Source organism: Argiope bruennichi, chromosome 1 (genome assembly GCF_947563725.1).
Source record: "Argiope bruennichi chromosome 1, qqArgBrue1.1, whole genome shotgun sequence".
NCBI lineage: Eukaryota > Metazoa > Arthropoda > Arachnida > Araneae > Araneidae > Argiope > Argiope bruennichi.
This window is the reverse complement of record NC_079151.1, coordinates 56194333-56216551: the sequence shown is the minus strand read 5'-3', so window position 1 is coordinate 56216551 and position 22219 is coordinate 56194333. Positions and strand designations below refer to the sequence as shown.

Here is a 22219-nt window from a genome sequence, read left to right as displayed (position 1 = left end):
TAAATTTATTAATGTTTTGTGTAATTATTACGAACATTACACACAAAAAAACAAAAATACATCTCCAATAAATTCCGAATTAAAACATAAAAAAATATCTTTGAAAATTTATCTTGTGAAAATTATACTTTAATTTGCAGTTGCTTGGTTTTAAAATGTATCAATTTTTTTTTTTTGCTGGAGACATATAAAGAACATGATTTACAGAGCTCTATTGAATCAGATGATTATACCAAGAATTTACTGCTGGAGATGTGAGTAAAATGATATTAGCTTACAGAAATCTATATGATGCCAATATTTGTTTTGATAGCTACAATTTCAAGAACCATCCTAATCCAAAGAATATGCGAATATAAAATCTTTCGCATATTCGCTGGAAAAAAAACGCGTTAGCCCCCTCCTCCCACATAAAACTATGAATATCTTGTATGATATTGACAAACAATTTTATTAAATATAGATCTTCGGCGGAAATCTAGTATTTTGACTAAATCAATCATGCGATAGTTGGCAATTTTTTGACGATTCATTTCTGTCATGGGGTTAATATAATGTACTTGAAAAAAACCGATTGTATATTTTTTTAAAATCAATTCATATCAAAATTTAACACAGAATTAAAATTGCAGTCAAAAAATTCCATAAATACAGAAAGATTGTTGATACCATTGATGATTTGTCTCAAAATTTGTTATATAACTATATTTTAAATGCTAGAATTGTGAACGAAATTATTTTATCCAAGTTTCTAAGTTTTTGAATCTTGGCGTTTACATATATGCAAAAGTACAAAACAACAGATGACCAAACACTCTGCCCATTTTGTTCAAAGTTTCATAAGGATTTACATTTTAGGTGACGAATCTGTGCATCCTATTTCATCTGTCTATCTCTTTACTTTTTGTAGCTACCGTATTAACTTGTATTTACACAGGTAGATAAACAAATTTATTGACAAAAGTCTGTTAATTCGGTATAAAATTCACGTGCCAAATTTCATCCATCTTGCCTCAAGTATTTTTGAGCTATTGTGTTCACAGATAAAGTGACAGACATACATTATTCCAAAAATACGTTTTATGTTTACTCGGAGAGATCTAAAAAGTGAAGAGTCGACAAATCCACGAGTTCGAGTTTTCTTTTATTTTTACAATATTTTTTTTTTCTTTATTATACTTTATTCACGAAAAAAAAAAGATCAATCAAATAAAATATTTATTTCGACTTGCTCTTCCTAACTTCCCAATAATCCATACCTTCTTCACATGCCGCCGCTTACCAAATTTATCGCTAGAAAAAAGCGCAAGTTTTTCTAACAAAATGCGAATTCAAAATACAAATTTCATCAAAATTAAAGGATACATATTGAAATGAAACTAAATTGTACTTTATTGAAAGAGGATTAAAAAGTAGCTTATAAATAATAGCTTACTATTCTTTACAAGTTGTTTTCTGTAAAAAGTAATGAATTTATAATTAAGTTTCTGGAAATTTAAAAATGAATGAATAAAAATGAAATAATCTGCTTTGCGATATATCTTTCTTAAAATAAGATATGAGTTCCATAGACATATGTGTTCCCACTTCTCGTATCTTCCAATAAATTTTTTTTCTGATATTCGAAAGCCTTTATTTAGTCCTAAATATTCCTTCATACATGTTTCTTTTTTACTTTTTAAGAGAAAATATTAAACTCGTAAAAAAAAAAAAAAAAAATCAAACTCGAGATTTTGATTTATCTCCATGTTTTAAATCTCCCACATTTCCGAAAACACATTTTTGGAATTTTGTGCATCTGTGAAAACGATAATTCAAAAACGCTTTGAGATAGACTAGTTAAATTATGAATATGAAGTGAACACCAAATTTAAAGATTAATATCAAATTTTAAATAAAGCCCATTCCGAGGAAGTCTTTTTTTTCAGATTGTCCGAAACAAGTGATTGCAATTGCTGTAGAAATTAAAGAGCTATTTAGATAACATTTGATGCGCAAGTTTAGAATTTAAAATATATATCTGTCTGAAATTTAGAATCAAATCCGGTAAGTAGTTAATCGTCTGTCAGTATGTCCTTCAGCATGCAAATAAGCGCAATAACACCAAACTCGGAATGACTTAAATAAATGAAATTTGTTAAGTGATGTGGCTACAATTATAATTTTATATGAAATTTTGAGCAATAAATGGGAAAAATGATGTCTAAGATACATATTCGATTATCTGGTACGTCTATATTATTATTAGATAAATGCTGGATGGTGAGATCAGTTACAATTGATTGAAAACAACAGAGTTAGCCTTCCTATCTCAGCAACTGTGCAAGATATAGGGAAAAAAAGCAGTTACAAAATTGTAGAACGTCTTCGATTTAGGGGAAACACACTTTTCGTGCATTTAATACTAAGTAGAAACAGTTCCCCCCCCCAAAAAAAAATCGTGTAAAACTCGCCTATTTGTTTGGGTTTTCCAAAACTGATATGCCATTCATAGAGACTGTCAAAATGATGAAAAAATAAACAATGCTATCTCAAGATACTTTCATTTTTGGCCTTCTTTAAGCTCTCCGTCGTCTACAATGCAGATTTGGTTTTTTGTTTGAATTTCTCCTCTCATACTTTTTATTTTCTTGCATACGATGTATAGAGAAAGTACTATAATTGTAAAAAAAACTCAAATTTGAGATTTTGACGAATCTCCACATTTTAGAGCTCCCCCAGTTCGAAAAACACACTTTTGAAAAAAATGTCCATCTTTCTGTGGCAAATATAACTCAAAAACGTTTTGAGCTAGACGGATGAAATTGGGTATGCAGTTCCTATACCAAATTTGTAGATTTCTATGAAATTTTGAATAAAATCCGTCAAGAAGTCTGTCTGCCCGGAAGTTGTAAGTTAATATAATATAACTACAAAACGAATAGAACCAGACGAATAAAATTCAGCACACAGATTTAACATCTACAGTGTAGATATATACCAAATTTTGAACCAAATCCAACAAAGGATTGACCATCTTCGACCTTTATTTTCAGAAGAAGTAAATACGATAACTCAAAAAATTTAAATATATCAAATTTGGCATGTGATTCTGTGATTAAAATTGTAGTTTAGAGTCAAATTTTTGTTTTAATCGATCAGGAAAAAAGTGCTTAAAGCTCAAATTTGATTTTCGGATACTAAATCGCATGCCAGGGATTAATCGCCAAAAATCATCCTATAGACGGAGAAAAAAATTCCAATTTATGCCAAAGGTTAATATATCGTACGCCAATGCCGTGCAAGGCACTCTCTGGGATAACACCTTTAGCAGAAATTAGTACGAGAAAGTTTCGGGGAGACCATTATCATTAGTTACAATATCTCTTCATACATTAGTACGAACAATACATTTACAGAAAATTCAGAAATGCTGGATGAAAACTGCTGTTTTAGTTATTCTCACAGAAAAAAAATATATTGGTGTCATGTTTTTATCCGAAGAATAACATTATCTCCTTTTGTCTATGTTTTATAACGTTACAATTTATGAAAATGTGAGCAAACAGATATGCATTTTAATCGTTCTGATCTTATTATTAAAGTGCTGACGGTGTCTTATAGTACGAAATTAAAGACTCTATACACTTTTAAAATTTATTTTTTCTTCTATCTTGCCTTATTTTCGAGATAAGAATCCTAATTCTTTTGTTTGCCGTCAGATGGCGCTGTTACTGACTTTACTATTTATAGTCACTTTGTTGTAACTACGCAGCAAGTCTGTAGCAATAGTTTCATCGTTAATGTGAGGTAGAAAATCTTTGTGTAAACATCTAGTTTTTTCGAAGTTATGGTAGAAAAACATCGATTTTTTCATTAATTAAAAGTCTAAAACATTAAAAAATTACTTTGGGGGCATATTTTCGCCTTCTAATGTATAGCTGGCCAAATTTTGTAAATCTAAGTTTAAAGGTTTGTCTCTCATAGAAGCGCCATGACACCTTTATATGCAACCACTTTTTTTATATACATACATTTTGCATTTTATTTCATGTGTTTAATATTCAGCTAAATTTTCAGAATAACTTGAAGTATCAACTAAAAACATAATTATATTAGACATTCGCTTTTGATACAGTATCTATTTTTATTTTAAAATAAAATACAAGCTTTAGTTTTCAATCCGCTCAGAACGGTTCTTTTTCTGTTGTTTAAATCCAATTACAGTTACACAACAGATACGGTTATTTTATCAAAGCTTATCCGTATCTTTTAAATGAAACAAAAAAGAATGGTCGCCGCAAAACAATGAATGTTGACAAGGTAGGATGGGGCTGACACGAACTCATCTGTGTTTATGTCAGGTAAGGGCGTTTTTGAAAGTAATTTCAGCGCATGTGTTCAATTCTAACGACAGTTTTTTTATTAAAACGAATTGATATAACGCTTATTTTTCAAATTTAAAAACAGTCTAAACATTCCATAGAAACAAGCAAACATTTCTATCCAATTTATTCCATTCATTATTATCATTTATTTTCGGTAATTAATTTGTTTACCACTGTCTTTTTTATATTTTAAACGTAAAATTTTTTTAAAAATATGCGATTGATGGTTTTATGTCCAGCAGTTTATACATTTATTCTAAAATTTCAATTAAGTAATACTTGTAAATTATTTATTAAATTAACTATTTTGATTCAATTATCAAATTTATTAAACTTTTTTTTATTTTCGTTTTTTTACAATATGACATTTATTTATTCATGCTTAAACAACAACAACCTTTATTCATATTTTGTAAAGTGAATCGAAAGCTCATTACTATAAAAAAAACTGTTTATTCCACAACTAAAATTATAATAATTAATTAATATAATCGTTTAATCTTAATCGTTCTTTGTGAAACATTTCTGAATCGTTCGATTCCCTGCTATCCATCATTCTTGTTTCAATTTATTTTTTTCTATTCTGCTAAAAATATAGAAATTTAATTTTAAGTACTCGATATGTTATATTTGAAACTAGAACCTTTGGATAGTAGTTGATTTTATGCGAATATTGTTTTCCTTTCGTGTCAGTTATGCTCCTGATGCATATCTGATGTTCAGGATTCCCAGAAAAAAAAGTTTTAGATTTCAAATCGAGATGGACTTTAAAGTCCTTTTATTTTGATAGCCTTTTGTTATTATATGCATGAATCTTTGAAATGGAGTCAAATTCATGACAATATAATGCTATTATAAACTTAATCTTTCGAGTAATTTATTTACATCCGCATTTTCTTAATAACGTTGCTGGATTTTTCAATCGTCATATAAATGGGCAGATAAGAAACCATTTTATCTGTTTTTGTCTTCAAATTCATAGTATTCTTTTTCATGTTTCATATAAAAAGTGTGAAAATTGGATTGAATTTGGCTCAGTTGTTAAGAAGGAGATGTGGGACATATATATACACGGCTACCGTGATTTTCATTTAATAAAACAAATTTCTCATTTTTTAAAATACGAGTTAAATTATTTTAAAAATGTATATTTTATAAAACATATATATTATGTATATTATAAGTCATTATATTATAAATAGTTCCTTGTATATTATATATACATATATCCATCTCCTAGCTGACTTTCTTAGAATACCGACATGGACGGAATCAATCCTAATAATAATGAATATAAATCAGGTAAATAAATTTTTTATAATTTGTTTTATTTATATATAAACGCAGATCATTTAAGAATCTTTTTTTCATTCATTGTGGTAATCATTGCAGAAAATACTGTACCACTGGTTCAAACAAATGGATCTCTGAGATCTTCTTCAATAAAGTAAGAATTATTTTAAATAAATTATCTTTCTGAAACTATATAATGCTGCAGATATTTAACAATATTTATTATACTCTAAAAATAATTCAACTGAAAATTAGCTTAAATTATAGTTCATTAAGTTAATTGAACTCACTATAGTAAATTTGAATTCATTAACTTCCTAAAATCATAACATTATAGTATCTCCACCAACACTCTTGTATAATTCAGTATTTTTCTCTATATTTTTATATATAGAAACAAATAATATATTTAAAGAATAACAAAGAATATAAAGAAGAAAACCAAGATTTACGCCTTTGTAATTTTAATTTATCCTTATAAAAATGCTGCTTTAATAATATCCAATTCAAAAGAGAATAAACATTGTACTCGAAATTGAAATAAAAAATATCGCGCAATTACACTTAAATTTTTGAATACGAGATCTTTTCTGTAAGTGTGAAAAGTGATTTTCACTCAATAAAAATCCATGGATCGAATTTGGGGACACTCGACAGATCTAAAACGCGCCAAGAAGTAGAAAAAAAATTATGTAAAGTTACAGATTACGTACAATATAATGCTAAAAGGCATGCGGAACTATGTTTTGTCATGTGACCGTGATGTTATTTAAATTGTCGTCATTAAATTATTCTTAAATTGGCTGTCTGTGATAAAAAAAATCTGAAAAATATTTTGATATTTTATATATCAAGTGATATCTGAAAAAATCTGTGATATCATTTATTATTTATTCACATTTATTACTTAACAGAAAACCCTCTTTAACTGATGAAGATCTGAGAAACGCCTGTTATGAATATATCAAAGACTTTTACTGTTACGGATCTAGATTTATTCGTGATATGGTCTTGACGGATATACAAAATGAATGTGCTTTTCATGTAAGTCATTTTCAGAAATTTTAATAAAGTAGTAAGCCCGGATCAGTTGTTAAAAATAGTATATTGATATAAGAATATTTTTAATTTGCTGAATTTTGCTCCTTTTTAGTACACTTTGGAATCATTTGGCGAGAAAAGAGAATACGCTGAAAGAACCACCAGTTATTTTGGTAAAATATAAAATAGTTAGTTTATAATATTACATGTATAAAAAGTTCATTTTTCATGCTGGATTTTGAAGTATTAAATAAAAGCTTAATTAAGTGTTACTATGTTCAGGTACTAATAATAAATAATAATGATTGATATCTCTAAAAATAAGTAATAAAGTAAGAATTTTATATAATAAGTAACAGCTTTGATAATAATGATTACATATTAGGTTTCTAATATTAAATGATAATTTCTTAAATTTCTGGAATAAATAAAATTATTCAGTCGAAACTTCGAAACAGAATTTCGAATAATATTCTTGACATTCTTCTTCATATAAATATGTTTATTAAGTGATTACCGTTCCTCTAAAAGAGTAAGTTTTGTTTTAATCAATTAGTGAAGAAAATTTTTTTATGCTATAGTTATGAGATTAGGATGAATAATCATCACTAGTGTTTTTTTTAATCAAATAGTGAAGAACATTTTTTCATGCATTCATTCATGTAATCATTTTTGCAAGTTATAATATAAAATTTCATATCTTCTTTTATTATCTTCAAACAGTTAATCATTAATAAATATTGTATTTATTCAGAAGGGTAGACAAAATATTTTTCTTTTGAAATAAATTTATTTTTATATTAACAACTTTATTTGTTTAATAGCACATTTAATTAACTAGCTTTCATAAAAAAAAATGTCAAATTATATTTTTTAATCTTGAGCTTCTTCTACCAAGAGAAATCTTTCTTAACTGCCTTTTGATTAAACTTTTAAAATCATATTATTATAACTCATTCATAGGCTGTCATTAGCTGCCAATAAAACTGTTTTGTTCTCAACTCTCTTTAACTGTTTCTCAGATGGAACATTCGGTCGTTAATTATATATAATTTTTGTATTTGGGCCAACATTTAATAACTATAAATATTTCGGCCATCAAAAAACAGATAATAATCAAATTAATTGATGATAAGCAACTCATATTTCTTATTAATCTTCTCGGAATACTAAGCCCTCTGTACTCTATTTGAAAATGTATTTTATAAATAACTTGATAAATTTTGTATGACAGTTTCAGACAGCTGTACAAACATTTTCTTCTCCAAAAGTATTCAATTTATTAATATATCAAAGTATAATTTTTTTAAAGATTAGTTTAAGATGATACTAAGAATTAAATTTTGATCAGATGCTTCGTCTATATAGAATCTGAGATCTTAGATCAGATTACTATGCATTATTTCCCCAGTTTCAAATTCTATTCGTCAGAAATTTATGACTATGTTTCCAATATTCAATACGAACCTTCTAATATATGAATTGCTATGTATAATTTCCGAATGTTGAATTTGAAAGTAAAATTCCAACTATAATAGTATGTAAAATTTTCTGATTTTATTCCTTCATATCTTTTATGAGCTATTATTATAATGTTTAATATTTCTTCATTTGCTTCTTTTCTTAACGGGTAGTTGAACCATGTGCCTTATTTAACTGATGAAGGTGCAAAGGATGAGTCATAATAACTTGATTTACAAGTAAAAGTCACAAATTCAAGCACGTGAACAAGAATGTCTATAGAAACTCAAAATTCAATCGAAATAGATCACAAATGAATGAATTCCACATATTGCAGAATATTTTAAACTTCACCGCATTCATTAGCTACACCAATATTGAAAACTAAAACTCTAGATTAATTGTATGCTTTTTATAGTCAGGCGAGATGAGGTACCGAACTTTGTGCATACGTGTCTCGAGATTCGAAGTTCCTTAAGAATAGAAATATTACATTTGTTAAACACGCATTTTTTGTGCCAAATTTGAGCTTAAAATTACCAAAAATTTGACCGAGTAGTTGAAAATATTAATCTTGTCAAGTTTCCAAAAGTATTGCACCTCAAAATAGGCTACATTTCTCAGAATGCACTTTGATGAAAAATAATGCATATAGATCACTAATATTTATTGCTTACAAATATATTTTCTTCTCTTCGATATCCAGCAAGTAAGCAGGATAGGGTTTTGTCCCCCTGTAACTCTAAAATTTATTTTTATTGCCCAAAAGTATCGACCAAGGGCCACCTTAGGAACGAGGAGAAGAAGCTTCTGGTATGATGGTAGGTTCTCGTATCCTGATGACTACAGAAATGGTGGGGGGTCGGTTACATCCTATCGATGATGGAATGTACTTCCAACGGGAAGGGTTGTACGTGGAAGGTGATGGCCTTTAGGTCACAACCATAGTTCCGGCCAGTGTTGTTGTCGCGGTGATCAGGTCATTCAGATTTTTCTGTGTGCCTTCGGGCTGGTACGTACAAAAGTATCTTATTCGTTGCTGTATTGTATTGTATTCGTTGTATTGACGTTGTTTATTGTATTTTTATCGTGCAAAAGTATACAATTTTGAGATTTGAATCACTATTTAAGAGTTAGCTAAATAAAATATTTAAAAAAAAGTAATACGTTATGATGATTTAAATTTACAGGGATCATACATTAAATTTGACGAATTTCATAGAAATCGTCAATCGCTTCGATAAATTGGGAGAGATTTCTGAATTTTAGGTCAAAGAATAGATGGCCCCCATAATGGTCCAGCTCCAGGTTTGTGGGAAATTGAGATAAAACCCACAGCATTGTTCAAAGATCACCAAGAAACTGCGGAGATTCCCCATACTGCGTATGTGCAGCATTGTGAAGCATGCAAGTGGAATATGAAAGTTCGCTGCGACACATGCTCTGGTAAAGGCGAGGTAACTATATGTTTGTTTATCTAATAATGAGGTGTTCTTTGGTTCATTTCATGAAATACTTTTAAATATATATTTACTTTAATACTGTAATTTAAAATGAATATTTGTTAATTAAAAATAACGTAATTGTCTTCTAATTAAGATAAAGCAGAGATAAGCAAACAGCTTCAAAAATGTCAGCGAATGAAATAAATCACTCTTATAGTACACTAAAAAGAAATACTTTAGTAATAACCAAAATAAGCAGAAACATTACCATGAAGCACGATATCCGAGTTTATATCTAAAAAGATGACAGCAACGTTAAAAATCTTTGAGAACAACCTTTTAATCCTCTCAGGGGCCTAACTAGTTTTCTTTATGACTTTCATTTTTTAATTTTAAAGTAGATAAAATATTTTTCAAGAGACTAAAATTTTTTTAATTTTATTTTACCCATGTTTTTTTTATGTAATTTCAATGTCAGATAGGAGTTCCATTTCATGACAAAAATATTAAAGCACCAGTAAATGATATAATTTCTTTGTGATTGTGTCAAAAGAAAATTATGTGAATGTTGAATGAAAGTAAAAGTATCGTTCTCTCACACCTTCTACACACTTCTATCTTCGTCCATTCATTTCAATAACGCTAATCTAATAATGGATATTAAATAAAATATGCATTAGGTCAAGGGTGAGCAGATTTTTTCAGGGTACGAGCTACTTTTAATTTTTTCAAGATGTTGTAGTCCACCCCAGGCGTGGTGAACTACAAAAAAGATCTACAATATTTATTATAATTTAATAATAAACACGTAATATGTACTTACCAACATAACTACAAACATAATAATAATAACAAGATATGCTGCTGTTGTTGTTTATAATGGCACTTGCCATGGACAAGCGATTTTAAGCCAAAGGAGCATCTCTTGTTTTAGTAGCGCCAACTAGGGCCAAAAGAGCGTCTTAGCTACACACGCATCACATTCGCTTCCATAACCCCATTTTACTGGGGGCACGTTCACACATCTCACAGCTATAACAGATGAAGAACAACTATGCCCCAACAGGGACTCGAACCCAAGACTCCCAGATCACGGGGAAGACGCGCTACCCCTATGCCAGAACGCCGGCATAGCAAGATATAAACATAATAATGATAATAACCATTGATATTTCATAAATATGATTCTTTTAGTATGTGCGACGTAGGTCTTAGCAAAGGCGGTCATCCAAAAATGTCTTGGTCGTCCACCGGTCGATCACGATAGATTTAGTGCTCGGCTCTGAAGGAGGTGATCTACAAGTTTCGCTAACAACATAAATAATTAATAGTTAATTTTTCCTACTTATAAAAATTTTCATCTGATTACCATTTTAGAAAGTTAGCAGTGTTTATTTTTTTTCGAAGTGACCACTAATAAAAGGAATTGAATATCTAATAACCAAATGTGTTTGAGTCCAGACAACAGAAATTTAAATCAAAATAAGTTAATGTTCAATGAGAGAAAGAAAAAAAATAGCATCTGAGAGAATGAAGTTTAATTTTCGATGAAAACGAAAAAGAAAAGAAAAAAATCACTTGCCATGCACCTAACCTGAACTGGTCTGATTGCAGTTCCAGAACCAAAAAAATGATTGCTTTTGATATCATATTTGATATTGCTTTTGATCTACTGTGTTTACTGTGAACGTTCATAAACAGCTCAGCGATTACTCCGACATGTGTTTCTGGAGTTCGTTGTTTCCTTTTCCGTATTTTTTAAAAGCATTTTTATTTCTTTTTTTTCCTTTTCTTTGAATCTCAAGGGGACAACTTAAGCAAAGAACATTGATTGTCAGAGTGGAAAATATAAACAAATTCTATAAAAATGAAATTTTTAAAAACAATTTTCGTTAAATCCTTAATGGAAAATCTTTACTGATGTTCATATGCCTATTTTCATAAAATTCCGAGGATAAGATATTATGGTTTCGAAATTTTTTTTTATAAAAATGTTTAGTTTAATAAATTTAAAAAGTAATTACTCATACTTTAAAAATATTAGATCAGCATAATTGAGCATTTCGAAGGTTAATCTCGATATAAAAAAGTAGCTCTATTATTAGAATCTGAAGTTTTCATCACTAGCTAATTTGAGAATAAAATTCACTCAAAATTTATAATTTTTTTATATCGTATAATTATATTTTTCCCCCCACAACGCTAAGAGTTCGTATGTATATACTTTCAAGCAATTTTATAACTTTAGATTCATAGAAAAAAATATATCAAAAGTAAAAATTTAGAAGGAAGCCACGTGGTGTGGTCTTCTTAGAACTTTCTCGCATTCTGTCTATATTGAAAGCTTTTGTGTATTATTAACACCATACCATTAGAGAACAATAGTTACGAAAGAGACGATTTACGATATTTGGAAAATTTCTTTGGCGACTCATCGCTGGAATGCTGTTAATACAAAAGGATCAGATTATCGAATGTGTATCTTCTACACTGTTTTTCCCTGACTATTTAAAACCAAAATTTGGCACATACTTACATTTGTAATCACAAAATTGCACATAAATTTTATGAATCATTATGTCTTTTAGTAATTGTCTTTAGAGACATATAAATTACAGACCGGCAGGTGACCATCTCTTGAGGGAATTGGTTTCAAATTTTATACGTATGTACACTTTTGATATTAAATACTGCATCAAATTTTTACACGTAGCTTTGTTCATTTTGTAGTTATAACAAACAGACATTTCCTCTGAATAACATAACAGACATTTCCTCTGAATAACATAACAGATATTTCCTCTGAATAACATAACACAGACATTTCCTCTGAATAACATAACAAATATTTCCTCTGAATAACATAACAGACATTTCCTCTGAATAACATAACAGACATTTCCTCTGAATAACATAACAGACATTTCCTCTGAATGGATTTCGTTCAAAACTTTACAAAAATCTGAAAATTTTAACTAGGAAACATATACAAAATTTTGCCCACTTAGCTCAAAATGTTTATGAGTTAGAGGACTCACAGACAGACCATTTATAAAGACAGAGGTTTATTAAAGTATATTCCAAAAAAAGTAGTTTTCGGATACGGGAATATCTGAAATGTGTCTGCAACATTTAAATTTCGCTTTAGATTTTGAAAATAAATAATATTTAGAAAATGAATTCGCATCTAAGTGTTAATTAAATATAAACTTTTAAAATATTGAGAGTTAAAACAAAGTATTAAAAAAAATAAGGGTATATAACTGTATATCTTTTCTTATATTTTGTAATCAACAGGACACTAAATTGTCCAAAAACTAAATGAAATAAAATAAAAAATGAATATATTTTTGAGAGTAATGGTTTATTAACATTACGTATATTAACAGAATGAGGTATTTTTAATAAAGACTATAGATTTGATACTTCATAAATTAATTTCAATATTGATGAAATAATTAAATAATTCAATGATTTCTTTTCGTTATATAAGAGAACGTAAAAAAGCAAAGTGTTTATGCTTATTTTATTTTCAGCACCATTGCCTCTCATGTCTTGGGAACGGGAAAGAAGAAGGTGGCAACAAATGCGCAGCGTGTAAAGGCTCTGGGAAAGAAATGTAAGAATTTTCATTTCATATTGAGAAATATGAAAATGTGGAATGTTGGGAATACTGGTTTCTTTCATTTTTCAATATCAGAACACAGTAGTGCAATTAACAAAATGTGCATTATAGTTTAAGTCTTTTATACCTTCCTATAATATATTTTCAATGCAGAAAAAAAAACTAAGACAGATAGCTATTATCTGTAGCAATAGTTCTTATGGAGTTTCAAATGAAATCAATTAAATCCAATAGGGATCGTCTTTCTCAAACTTTCTCATATACTCTCTTTTAAAGGTGTTATTCTTCCTTCGCCGCATAAAATTGTGAAGATTGAACAAGGTTCTGGATAACAAGAATACTCAACTTTTTATTTTCAGTACCATACATGAGAATTTTGTATTTCGTAGTGTAATAAAGGAATTCTATTATGAATTTTGGATGGCGTTTTTTCTACAGATTAAAAATCAAAATTTATCAAAAAAATTACGATTTTAATAACAGAATTCCATGCTAAATTTTATTTATCTCAGATTTAGTGTTTTTGAGATATCGAATTGGATTGCATGCTAAAATACTGGCCAACAAATGATAACCCTTTCCCAAATTTGGTTAAAAATATTCATATGAATCTGCATTTTAGAGGCCAAACTTAATTCATCCAATTCGTTTCGTTTTTGAATTAAAACGTTACCATGCTGAGAATACTCAAATCAAAAGGCAGCCAACCCAACTCCTTTGTTAGGGATCAATGCTTTAAATGATAAAATTGTGATACATGCTTCTCAGTTTATATTTTATGGTTATCGTATTATATCTGTACTCGGATTGCCACAGTGACTTAATGTGGATTAATTTCTTTACTTAGAAATCCTATCCTCTGGGGGGCACCTCGAAATGAGGATGAGATGCTTCCGGCATGGTGGTTGGATCTCGCCTACCTGGAGGGTACACTTATAGGTGGGGGATCTGACTCCTCCCATCGATGACGGGACGTACTTCCTTCGGGGAGGGTTGTACCGTGGCCGGTGACAGCCCTTAGAACTCAACCATAGTTCCCACCAATGTTGCTGTTGCGGTGGTCCGGTCATTCAGTTTTATGGTTTAAATCCGTGTGCCTTCGTGGCGGTCGGAGAGTTAGATGGTTGACTTTACTTAGAAATCCACAAATTTAGTGTAAAGACTATATATCAAATTTCATCCCCGAAACTAAAAGCGTTTCATGAGTTATCATGATCACAAACAGACTGACCGACAAACAGTCAGTATTCCAAAAGTGTGTTTTTTGAACTCAGGGAGTCTGAAATATGGGGAATCCCCTAAATCTCGAAAGTTCTTTCTTTCTTCTTCTCGGTGTTTTTTTTTTTTTTTTTTTTTTTTTTTTTGACGATTAGAATATTTTCTCTTGTATACAAGACAGAAAATTTATGCCAATGTTATAGCCCTATATCATTGGTACTGAATGTATATTTCATTCAGATTAGTTAGTTTAATGCTTAAATCTACAACCCATATAAAAAAGAACACTTTTGAACATATTTTATATTAAAAGAAAAAAAATTGCATGGATTATTTAACGGATTTAGTTCTTAAGTAACGAGACAAGAGTTATATGCTTAATAATTCGATTCAATATAACTTACATACACAAATAATTAAAAATTTCTCCAGATGTGAAAAATGTCGGGGTAAAGGCCTAGTCGAATGTGGAGCTTGCGATGGCCATGGAGAACTTGTACACTTTCAAGTATTAGTTGCAACTTGGTGAGTTGTCCCTCTTGATAGACAAGTGCTGGTATCATTTTATAATTACCTCTTCATAATTATTAAAATTTTGAAAATGATCTGCTAATATTATCACCTTGCAACTAAATGTGACTAACAAACTAAATGACTCATTCTTTTGTCCTTATTCAAGAAAATATTTAATGCTATATTTACAGAAAAACCGGAGTTTCAGAAAATATACATAAACTAAATAAAATTTCATTTGTACCGAAATATTCAGTTAAACATATAGTAAAGTAGTGGTAATTTTGTTTAAATATAAAATAGCAGCAAATTCTTAAAATAGAATATTAAACTATACTTATTGGCCTCAAAATAGTAAAAAAAAACTAGTTTCAAGTCAACATTTTCTATGCTACATTTAAGATAAGGATTTAAATTCTTTTTCCTCGTTTCGTTTAAGATTGATTTCATTTGTCTTAAAATATAAGTATAATATAATAATTTAAAATAAAAATATAACTGTTGGCTAAAATTTAATAAAATATATTTGAATAATTTAAACACCTTATATTTCAGTTCTGATAAAGTCGAATTTAAATATGCCCGAACTCTGGTAGTAGTTTAAGTGAATATCCTATAAATCTTCCCAAGATTTTTTTCTTTTTCTTTTTCTTAATTTTATATTTTGACAATATTATTAATAAACAAACAACTTTTTGTTTTCTCAAAAATCTATAGTATTTTGAAGCAACTGAAAACAATAAGATTTAGAAACCTTAATGAATTACTTTAATTAATGAAATCTATTCATAATAAAAATATAAAGAATTTAGAAAATATTTTAAAAAGATCCTTATGGAACATATTTAGAAATCCTTTATGAAATATATTTAGAAATACATTTTTACTTAAAATGATATATTAAGTAGAAGAAAAGAAAGATTCTGTGCAGCATTGATAGATTCTAAACTTATTATTATTATTTATTTTTTTTACAAAGTATAATTTTTTTCTCATGAAAAAAATAAATAATCTAAGAGCTTGGCAGGTTTGCAGAATTTCTGAGTATGGGGTTTAGTCCTCAGAATGAAGCAACTCGATTAAAATATTTTATTACAAAATTTACAGACGCCTTTTTTTTTTTTTTTTTTTTTTGAAATTTACACTATAAGAAAACATTTCACTTTAATCAATAAATTGATCAATCGAGATTCAGAATTCATAGAATACAAGAAAATTTCTGAATTTAGCTATTTGTTCTCACATTTAAACAATCTAATTGTCGGAAATTTTGTTATAAAATTGAGCAGATGATTTAATTGTACTTTGCATCATAAAAAAAAAAAACTGACCGATGAATCGTTATTTTCAGGAAGACATGCACAGAAGATTTTATTTCAAATACATCAAATTTGCCAAAAGGTCTGATACTCGAAGCTGAAGGAGAACAAATTTATAAAGAAGAAGGGAAAATGGTAGGTAATTCTTTTTTTATCTTCATTTAGAAAAAGGATGTGACAAAAGATTTAAAACGCATTTTTTTGCTAAATATAAAAAAAAATGTAATAATAACTGTAATGTTTGTAAATACAATAATGATCATTCAGTCTACTTTAAAACAGATTTTAAATTTTTATTATGTAAATAATTGTAAAAAACTAATAAAATAATTTTTTTTATAATTATGTTTAAGTTTTTTAAATTTATGTAAACTTAAAGAAGACATCATCTTTCTTCGAAAATTCTTTATTACTTCCCATGCATCACCGTGTTTCGCAAATGGAAAAAAACATATGAAAAATGCATTCATTTATAAAAGGTGACTACTATACTTGTGGTTAAATAACTTATTTTTTTATCCGCCATTTAGAAAAACGCTTTAATGTGAAAAATTATAATTAGTATTTGAATCAATAAACACAATGCTAAAAATATTACGAAATAAAAAGACTTATACATTTTTCCGTAATGGTTGCTATTCGGGTTAAAATAATGATATTCAAAGCTTCATACTCCTTCAGTTTTAACTCAAATCTAATGCAAGAGCTTACACCCACCGAATATCCGGCTTCATTTCGATGGAAAAAGAATCGGTTCACGGTTATATCAGGCATAATTGAGCATCAGTTATCAACTTGTAGCAGGAACAGAGAAACTAGGATCAACCCAAACTTGATATAACCATTTTTTTGTTTTTTGTTTTTTTGCCTTAGTGACAATTTTATTTGTTTAAATGTTTTTATTTTTGCTTTTTAAAAATCGTGCAATATTTTTTATATCTTTCCTTTTGAAAATATTGTGTTTTTTCATTTCAAATATTTGCGCTTTATTTTTATGTTTTTTAATCTTAAATTTTGCGTTTTATTTTCATGTTTTTAATTTAAAATATTGCATTTTATCTTTATGTTTCTTCATTTTAAAAATAATAATATTTTTTTTGTGTTTATTTCTATTTAAATCATAGCATATCAACCATTACCATATAATAAATGGATTCATATGTTCCTAAAACCCTGTAATCAAGGGTTTTAGTCGATTTTTAATAGTATTTTCAGCCTAAATCTGTTTAAAATGAATTTACGCTCTGTAAATAACAGCCCATTGTGGACATTTAACTTCATTGGCTCATATTCAACAGGCAGGTGTTTGTAGGAAATTGATTACAAGGAAATTTCATTCCTAAACATGCTCCCGCGTGCTTTTGGAGGATGTAGGTTTCGTTTCTTTCCACATTTATTCTAACAAACTGCAAATGCAATCAACTAAAGTCTTGTAGTCAGGATTATGCTGTGTTGTCTATGACAATTCATACAGAGATAATCATTTTTAAAAGTTAAAACAACTCAGGTAGTGTGAAAATGAGAGGCACAATGTCAAAATGTCATGCAACTATTGCAGGTTCATCCTATCGATTTAGATCTAGACAAAGAAGTGAATGAAGCTTCAACGACCTTAATAACGAAACACTACGCTTCATCTGTGGACGAGGAAATCATTGCTCAAGTAAGTTCCTATGACTAATACTTTTTATGTCATTCTTCATACAGTTCTGAATGAGTCTGCAATAAAAATATAATTCTATTTTATATTTAAAAATATTCTTTAGAAATATTTTATAAATTTGGATCATGCTTTATATTTCCTTATTTTTTATAGTTTATATTTATTTATTTTTTCAATTTCTTCTCTACTACTAATAAAAAGAATTTGTGTGATAGGCATGCATATCGAAAAACGTCGAGAAAATCACACTCTCATTTCATAACCTGTTCCATTCTATAATCTTAATATTTTTTTTCTCGCAATATGATCTTTTCTCTAATTTTTTCAGAAATAATTTCATTATCAATTTAATCAGTGAATTTATTTATTTGTGTGAAATATATTTACTTATTTCTGTATAATTATAAGTGTGATTTGTGTTATATTGATTTTTTTTTCGTCATTAACAGGCGCAACTAATCGATATCTTTTTGAAATAAATATTTTTTTCAGAGGCATTTTCTTCGAACAGTACCTCTGACTAAAGCAACATATACCTGGAGAAATAAAGAGGGTGAATTCTACGTTTATGGTTTGGAAAGAAAGGTCTACTTTGAAGACTACCCGCAAACTTGCGGCAACTGTATTTGTTGTTGACAGCAAAATGGAAATGGAAATTCAATTTTGAAAAATTACTGTAACAAATCTCATATCTGTTTCTAAAGAAGATCTGTTAAAAACATGTTGCTAAATCTTAGGTTACTTTCTGCTTTGATGTTTTTTGCAAAATATCACGTAAAGAATAGATATACTATTCAATGTAAATATCAAGATGAGTTATTTATTATATGTAACGATTTATGCTGTCATGTTAGTTGTCAGAATATTAAATCTTCCAAATAAAAACGACTTGGAAAATGTCCAAAAAACTTTTATACACATTAGTGTTATAATTATTTATATTATTACCTTAATTTTTTATTATTCACTTTGCTGGAAAATGTTTTAATTAAAATATCGCGTGTCGAATGCTTAAATTAAAAGACATTTATATTATTTTAAATTAAAATATTATTGATATCAACTGGCTGCTGCCAAATAAACATAAAATATTTACACTCAGCATTAAACATTCCTTTCATACTGTCGTTGATATTTAGCATTTTATTTAATGTTACGTAAATAAAAAAGTACTCATAAGTGTTTTGAATTTTTTACTTTTAAAAACAGAAGTGTGAAAAGTTCACATTAATATTCTGAACATAGCTCTAATTATTTATATAATTGTATTTGATGCTAACATGTCTATTTTATTAAACTAATTAAAAATATTGCTTTAGTAATTTATTGGCATAAATAAAATTAATTAGAACAATCATATTTTGGTCTTTTTTACGTATGCACTGTCTAGAAATAGTACATTTCTATTGAAATTTAATTAATTCTATTATCATTATAATTAATTAATATTTTAAGTTGTTTGTTCTTTATTTTTTATTTTGCGTAGTTTAATTAATTGTTTGTTTATACTCTCCCACTTTTTTTTTTAATTTAGTTTAACAATTTTATTAAAATATCTGGTACCAAATTTTTTAAATCTTTGCTTACGAATATAAAAGATGAATATAAACTTATTATTCTTTTTCACAAGAAAGTAACCAAACAATTTTATATATTCATTGTTTATATATCATTCTATATTTTTCATTGTTTTTAAAATCTAGAGTTGAAACTTGTGCATTACAATTAAAAATAATTATGAATTAAACATTATAATTCTTTTTAAATGTGAATTATATCAATGGATCAAATATATGGATCCCTTCAATAACTTTATTTTAATTAGAAAGTTATACTAATTAATTTTGCTGCAAAGAAATAATACCAGGTTGTAGCATTTTCTGTTTCTCTAACAAATCGCAATAGTGCTTATAAAAGAATGAAAAAAAATCCTATTTACTCTCTCGTATACGAAGTCTAGAGACAGATAGCATTTTAGGTATCCCCGAATTGGAAAAACACTTTTTTGGCATTAGGTATGCCTGTTTGCCTTTCAGTCTAAAACAAAGATAATTCAAAACTGTTTTGAGTTAAACTGACAGAAGTTGATATATGGCCTTCACAACAAATTTGTAAAATACCATCAAAATTTGTGCAAAATTCATATCAGAAGAAGTTTGTCTATCTACTTCACTGGCTATCTAAAAATAAATTAAAATAATAATTTCAAAAAGAAGAGAGTAAAATGGACACGTATTTAAAATCTAATTTGTGGATATCTATCAAAATTGGAACCAAATCCTTTAAGCGATTGATTTTCTGCCGGTCTGTACATTTACAAGCATACAAACGCAAACAATGTAAAAATACAATTACTTAAATATATAAAAGTTTGTACATGATTTTGCGACTACAATCATATTTCTGTTTCAAATTTTAGCTTCAATCGGTTGAAACAACGAGTCAAAAACACAAATTCAATTTTCAGGTACTTATTGCTAAATTCCAGGGACTTATCACCAATGAACCTATGATAGATTCTATCGATGATAGATCTATATTTTCACCAAAGATCAATATTTCGTAACTATTGCTTGACAATGCCATTCAAAGCATTTGGGGCTTTACCCAAGGTCCACATACAGGGTGTCCCAAAAAAATGTATACACATTTTAGCAGCTGATAACTAAGTTATTTCTTCTTTCTTTACATACTGAACCCGTTGAACCGAGTGATGGCAGACAGACTTAAATTTGAAGAAAGAAAATTTATTCTAAAATGCTACTGGAAGTATGAAAATGCAGTAGAAGTGCAAAGACAATTTAAGAGGGAGTTTAACAAAGAACCACCTACACGAGTTACCATCACTCGAATTAGAGATAAGTTTGAAGCTGATGGAACTGTTCAGGACGTCCATAAACCTGCAACAGTTGTTCAAGTGAGGGAAAACATTGAACATGAATGTACGAATATCCCAAGGGAATTGTTCCACCATGTGTGCTATTCCATTGCTTCGCATTGTCAGCAGTGTCTGGAGCAGAACGGACATCAGTTTGAGAACATGCGATAACAAGACAATAGAATGATATTTGTAGAATCTTTTACATGTTGAAAATTATTCGAATTATATTAAACCCCAAATTTACAATTATTTAAAGTGTGTATACATTTTTTTGGGACACCCTGTATTTTGTTTGGAGGAACAGGGGTAATTCTTTTATCGGATAACAAGTGAAAAAGTTTTGGAGTGACCACTGAATGATTTTAACAGTTGCCTGTACATCAGATATATGAATGAATGTTCAGTATTATTTTATCAATGATACTTATGTAAATGTTGAAAAGAATATTCTTGAAATTATTCATGCAAATGCTCAACAGAACTTTACTAAAGTGAAATATGATAGCCTAGAACATATTTTGTAATAAAACAGGCATTAAAAATTTGGATATTGCTCTTTTTGTTCAATTTCGTTTGAAGAATATCATATTCGTACTTATATGAGAGCTATATTAAGATGAGCTGCGTAATATTGAAGTGATCAGATGATGGCTTTATTCTAACTTGTTTCTTAGTTTCAAAATTTCTGTGCTATTTTAGAGTGAGAATGTTTGCATTTTGACAGGAAATTAAAAATATATCAAGCTTTCCTGAACTATAAATCTTTGATGAAATGGAATCATGAGTAGGATCTTCAAACATTTTTCTGACAAGATATGCCATTTCTACATTACAGGATGTCTCATTTCAAACATATAGTAACAATTTTGTTAAAACACTTGTTTACTGTAACACTTCTGTTCAAATTTATTTGCAATTTCGAAAATTTATTTTCGATTCTAAATTTTTCTTAGAAAGCAATGACATTTTATTTAAAGTTAGCAATTAGGAATTTTAGAATGTCAAATAGGTATCTCATGCTTAAGAAAGTAATCCTATTAGACTAATCCCAAATATTAGTTAATGATTATTTAATAGGATAACAGAATATATTTAAATAATAAAATTATTTACTTAGATTAAGGACAGACACTGGACATAATGCTAAAACTTCACATTTACTGTTATTTAAACTAAGACCATAATGTTAAAAATGTCATGTCAATGTTTCATGCTTAAGGAAATATCAAATTAAATATTTCTAGGTTAAGAAAATGTAACGATCTTTGGGCCAAAAACCCACATATCTGCTCAGAATAAGGACAGACATGAAAATATCAAATCAGTATTCAATGTTTAAGACAATATAGAACTAAACTTATTGAGACTAAGAACAAAAAATGGGAATTGTGTC

The 22219-nt window shown here is 28.4% G+C and overlaps 1 protein-coding gene across 4 annotated transcripts; it reads left to right on the top strand.

The window, feature by feature from the left end:
- The first annotated feature begins 179 nt into the window (after positions 1-179).
- On the top strand, positions 180-19199 carry LOC129965546 (protein SSUH2 homolog). 4 transcript variants are annotated; one of them, XM_056079658.1, is made up of 11 exons: positions 180-254; positions 5608-5669; positions 5760-5814; positions 6575-6704; positions 6814-6874; positions 9432-9619; positions 13144-13226; positions 14883-14975; positions 16315-16417; positions 17841-17945; positions 18438-19196. In XM_056079658.1, exons 2-11 carry the CDS (start codon positions 5630-5632, stop codon positions 18579-18581), a joined length of 1002 nt encoding a protein of 333 aa, XP_055935633.1. In that variant the 5' UTR covers positions 180-254; positions 5608-5629; the 3' UTR covers positions 18582-19196. The 4 variants fall into 4 exon arrangements, with proteins under 4 accessions (XP_055935633.1, XP_055935549.1, XP_055935788.1 ...); XM_056079574.1 differs by lacking the exon at positions 180-254 and adding an exon at positions 4276-4343 and having other exon boundaries at positions 18438-19195; XM_056079735.1 differs by lacking the exon at positions 180-254 and adding an exon at positions 4379-4521.
- Positions 19200-22219: the final 3020 nt, after the last annotated feature.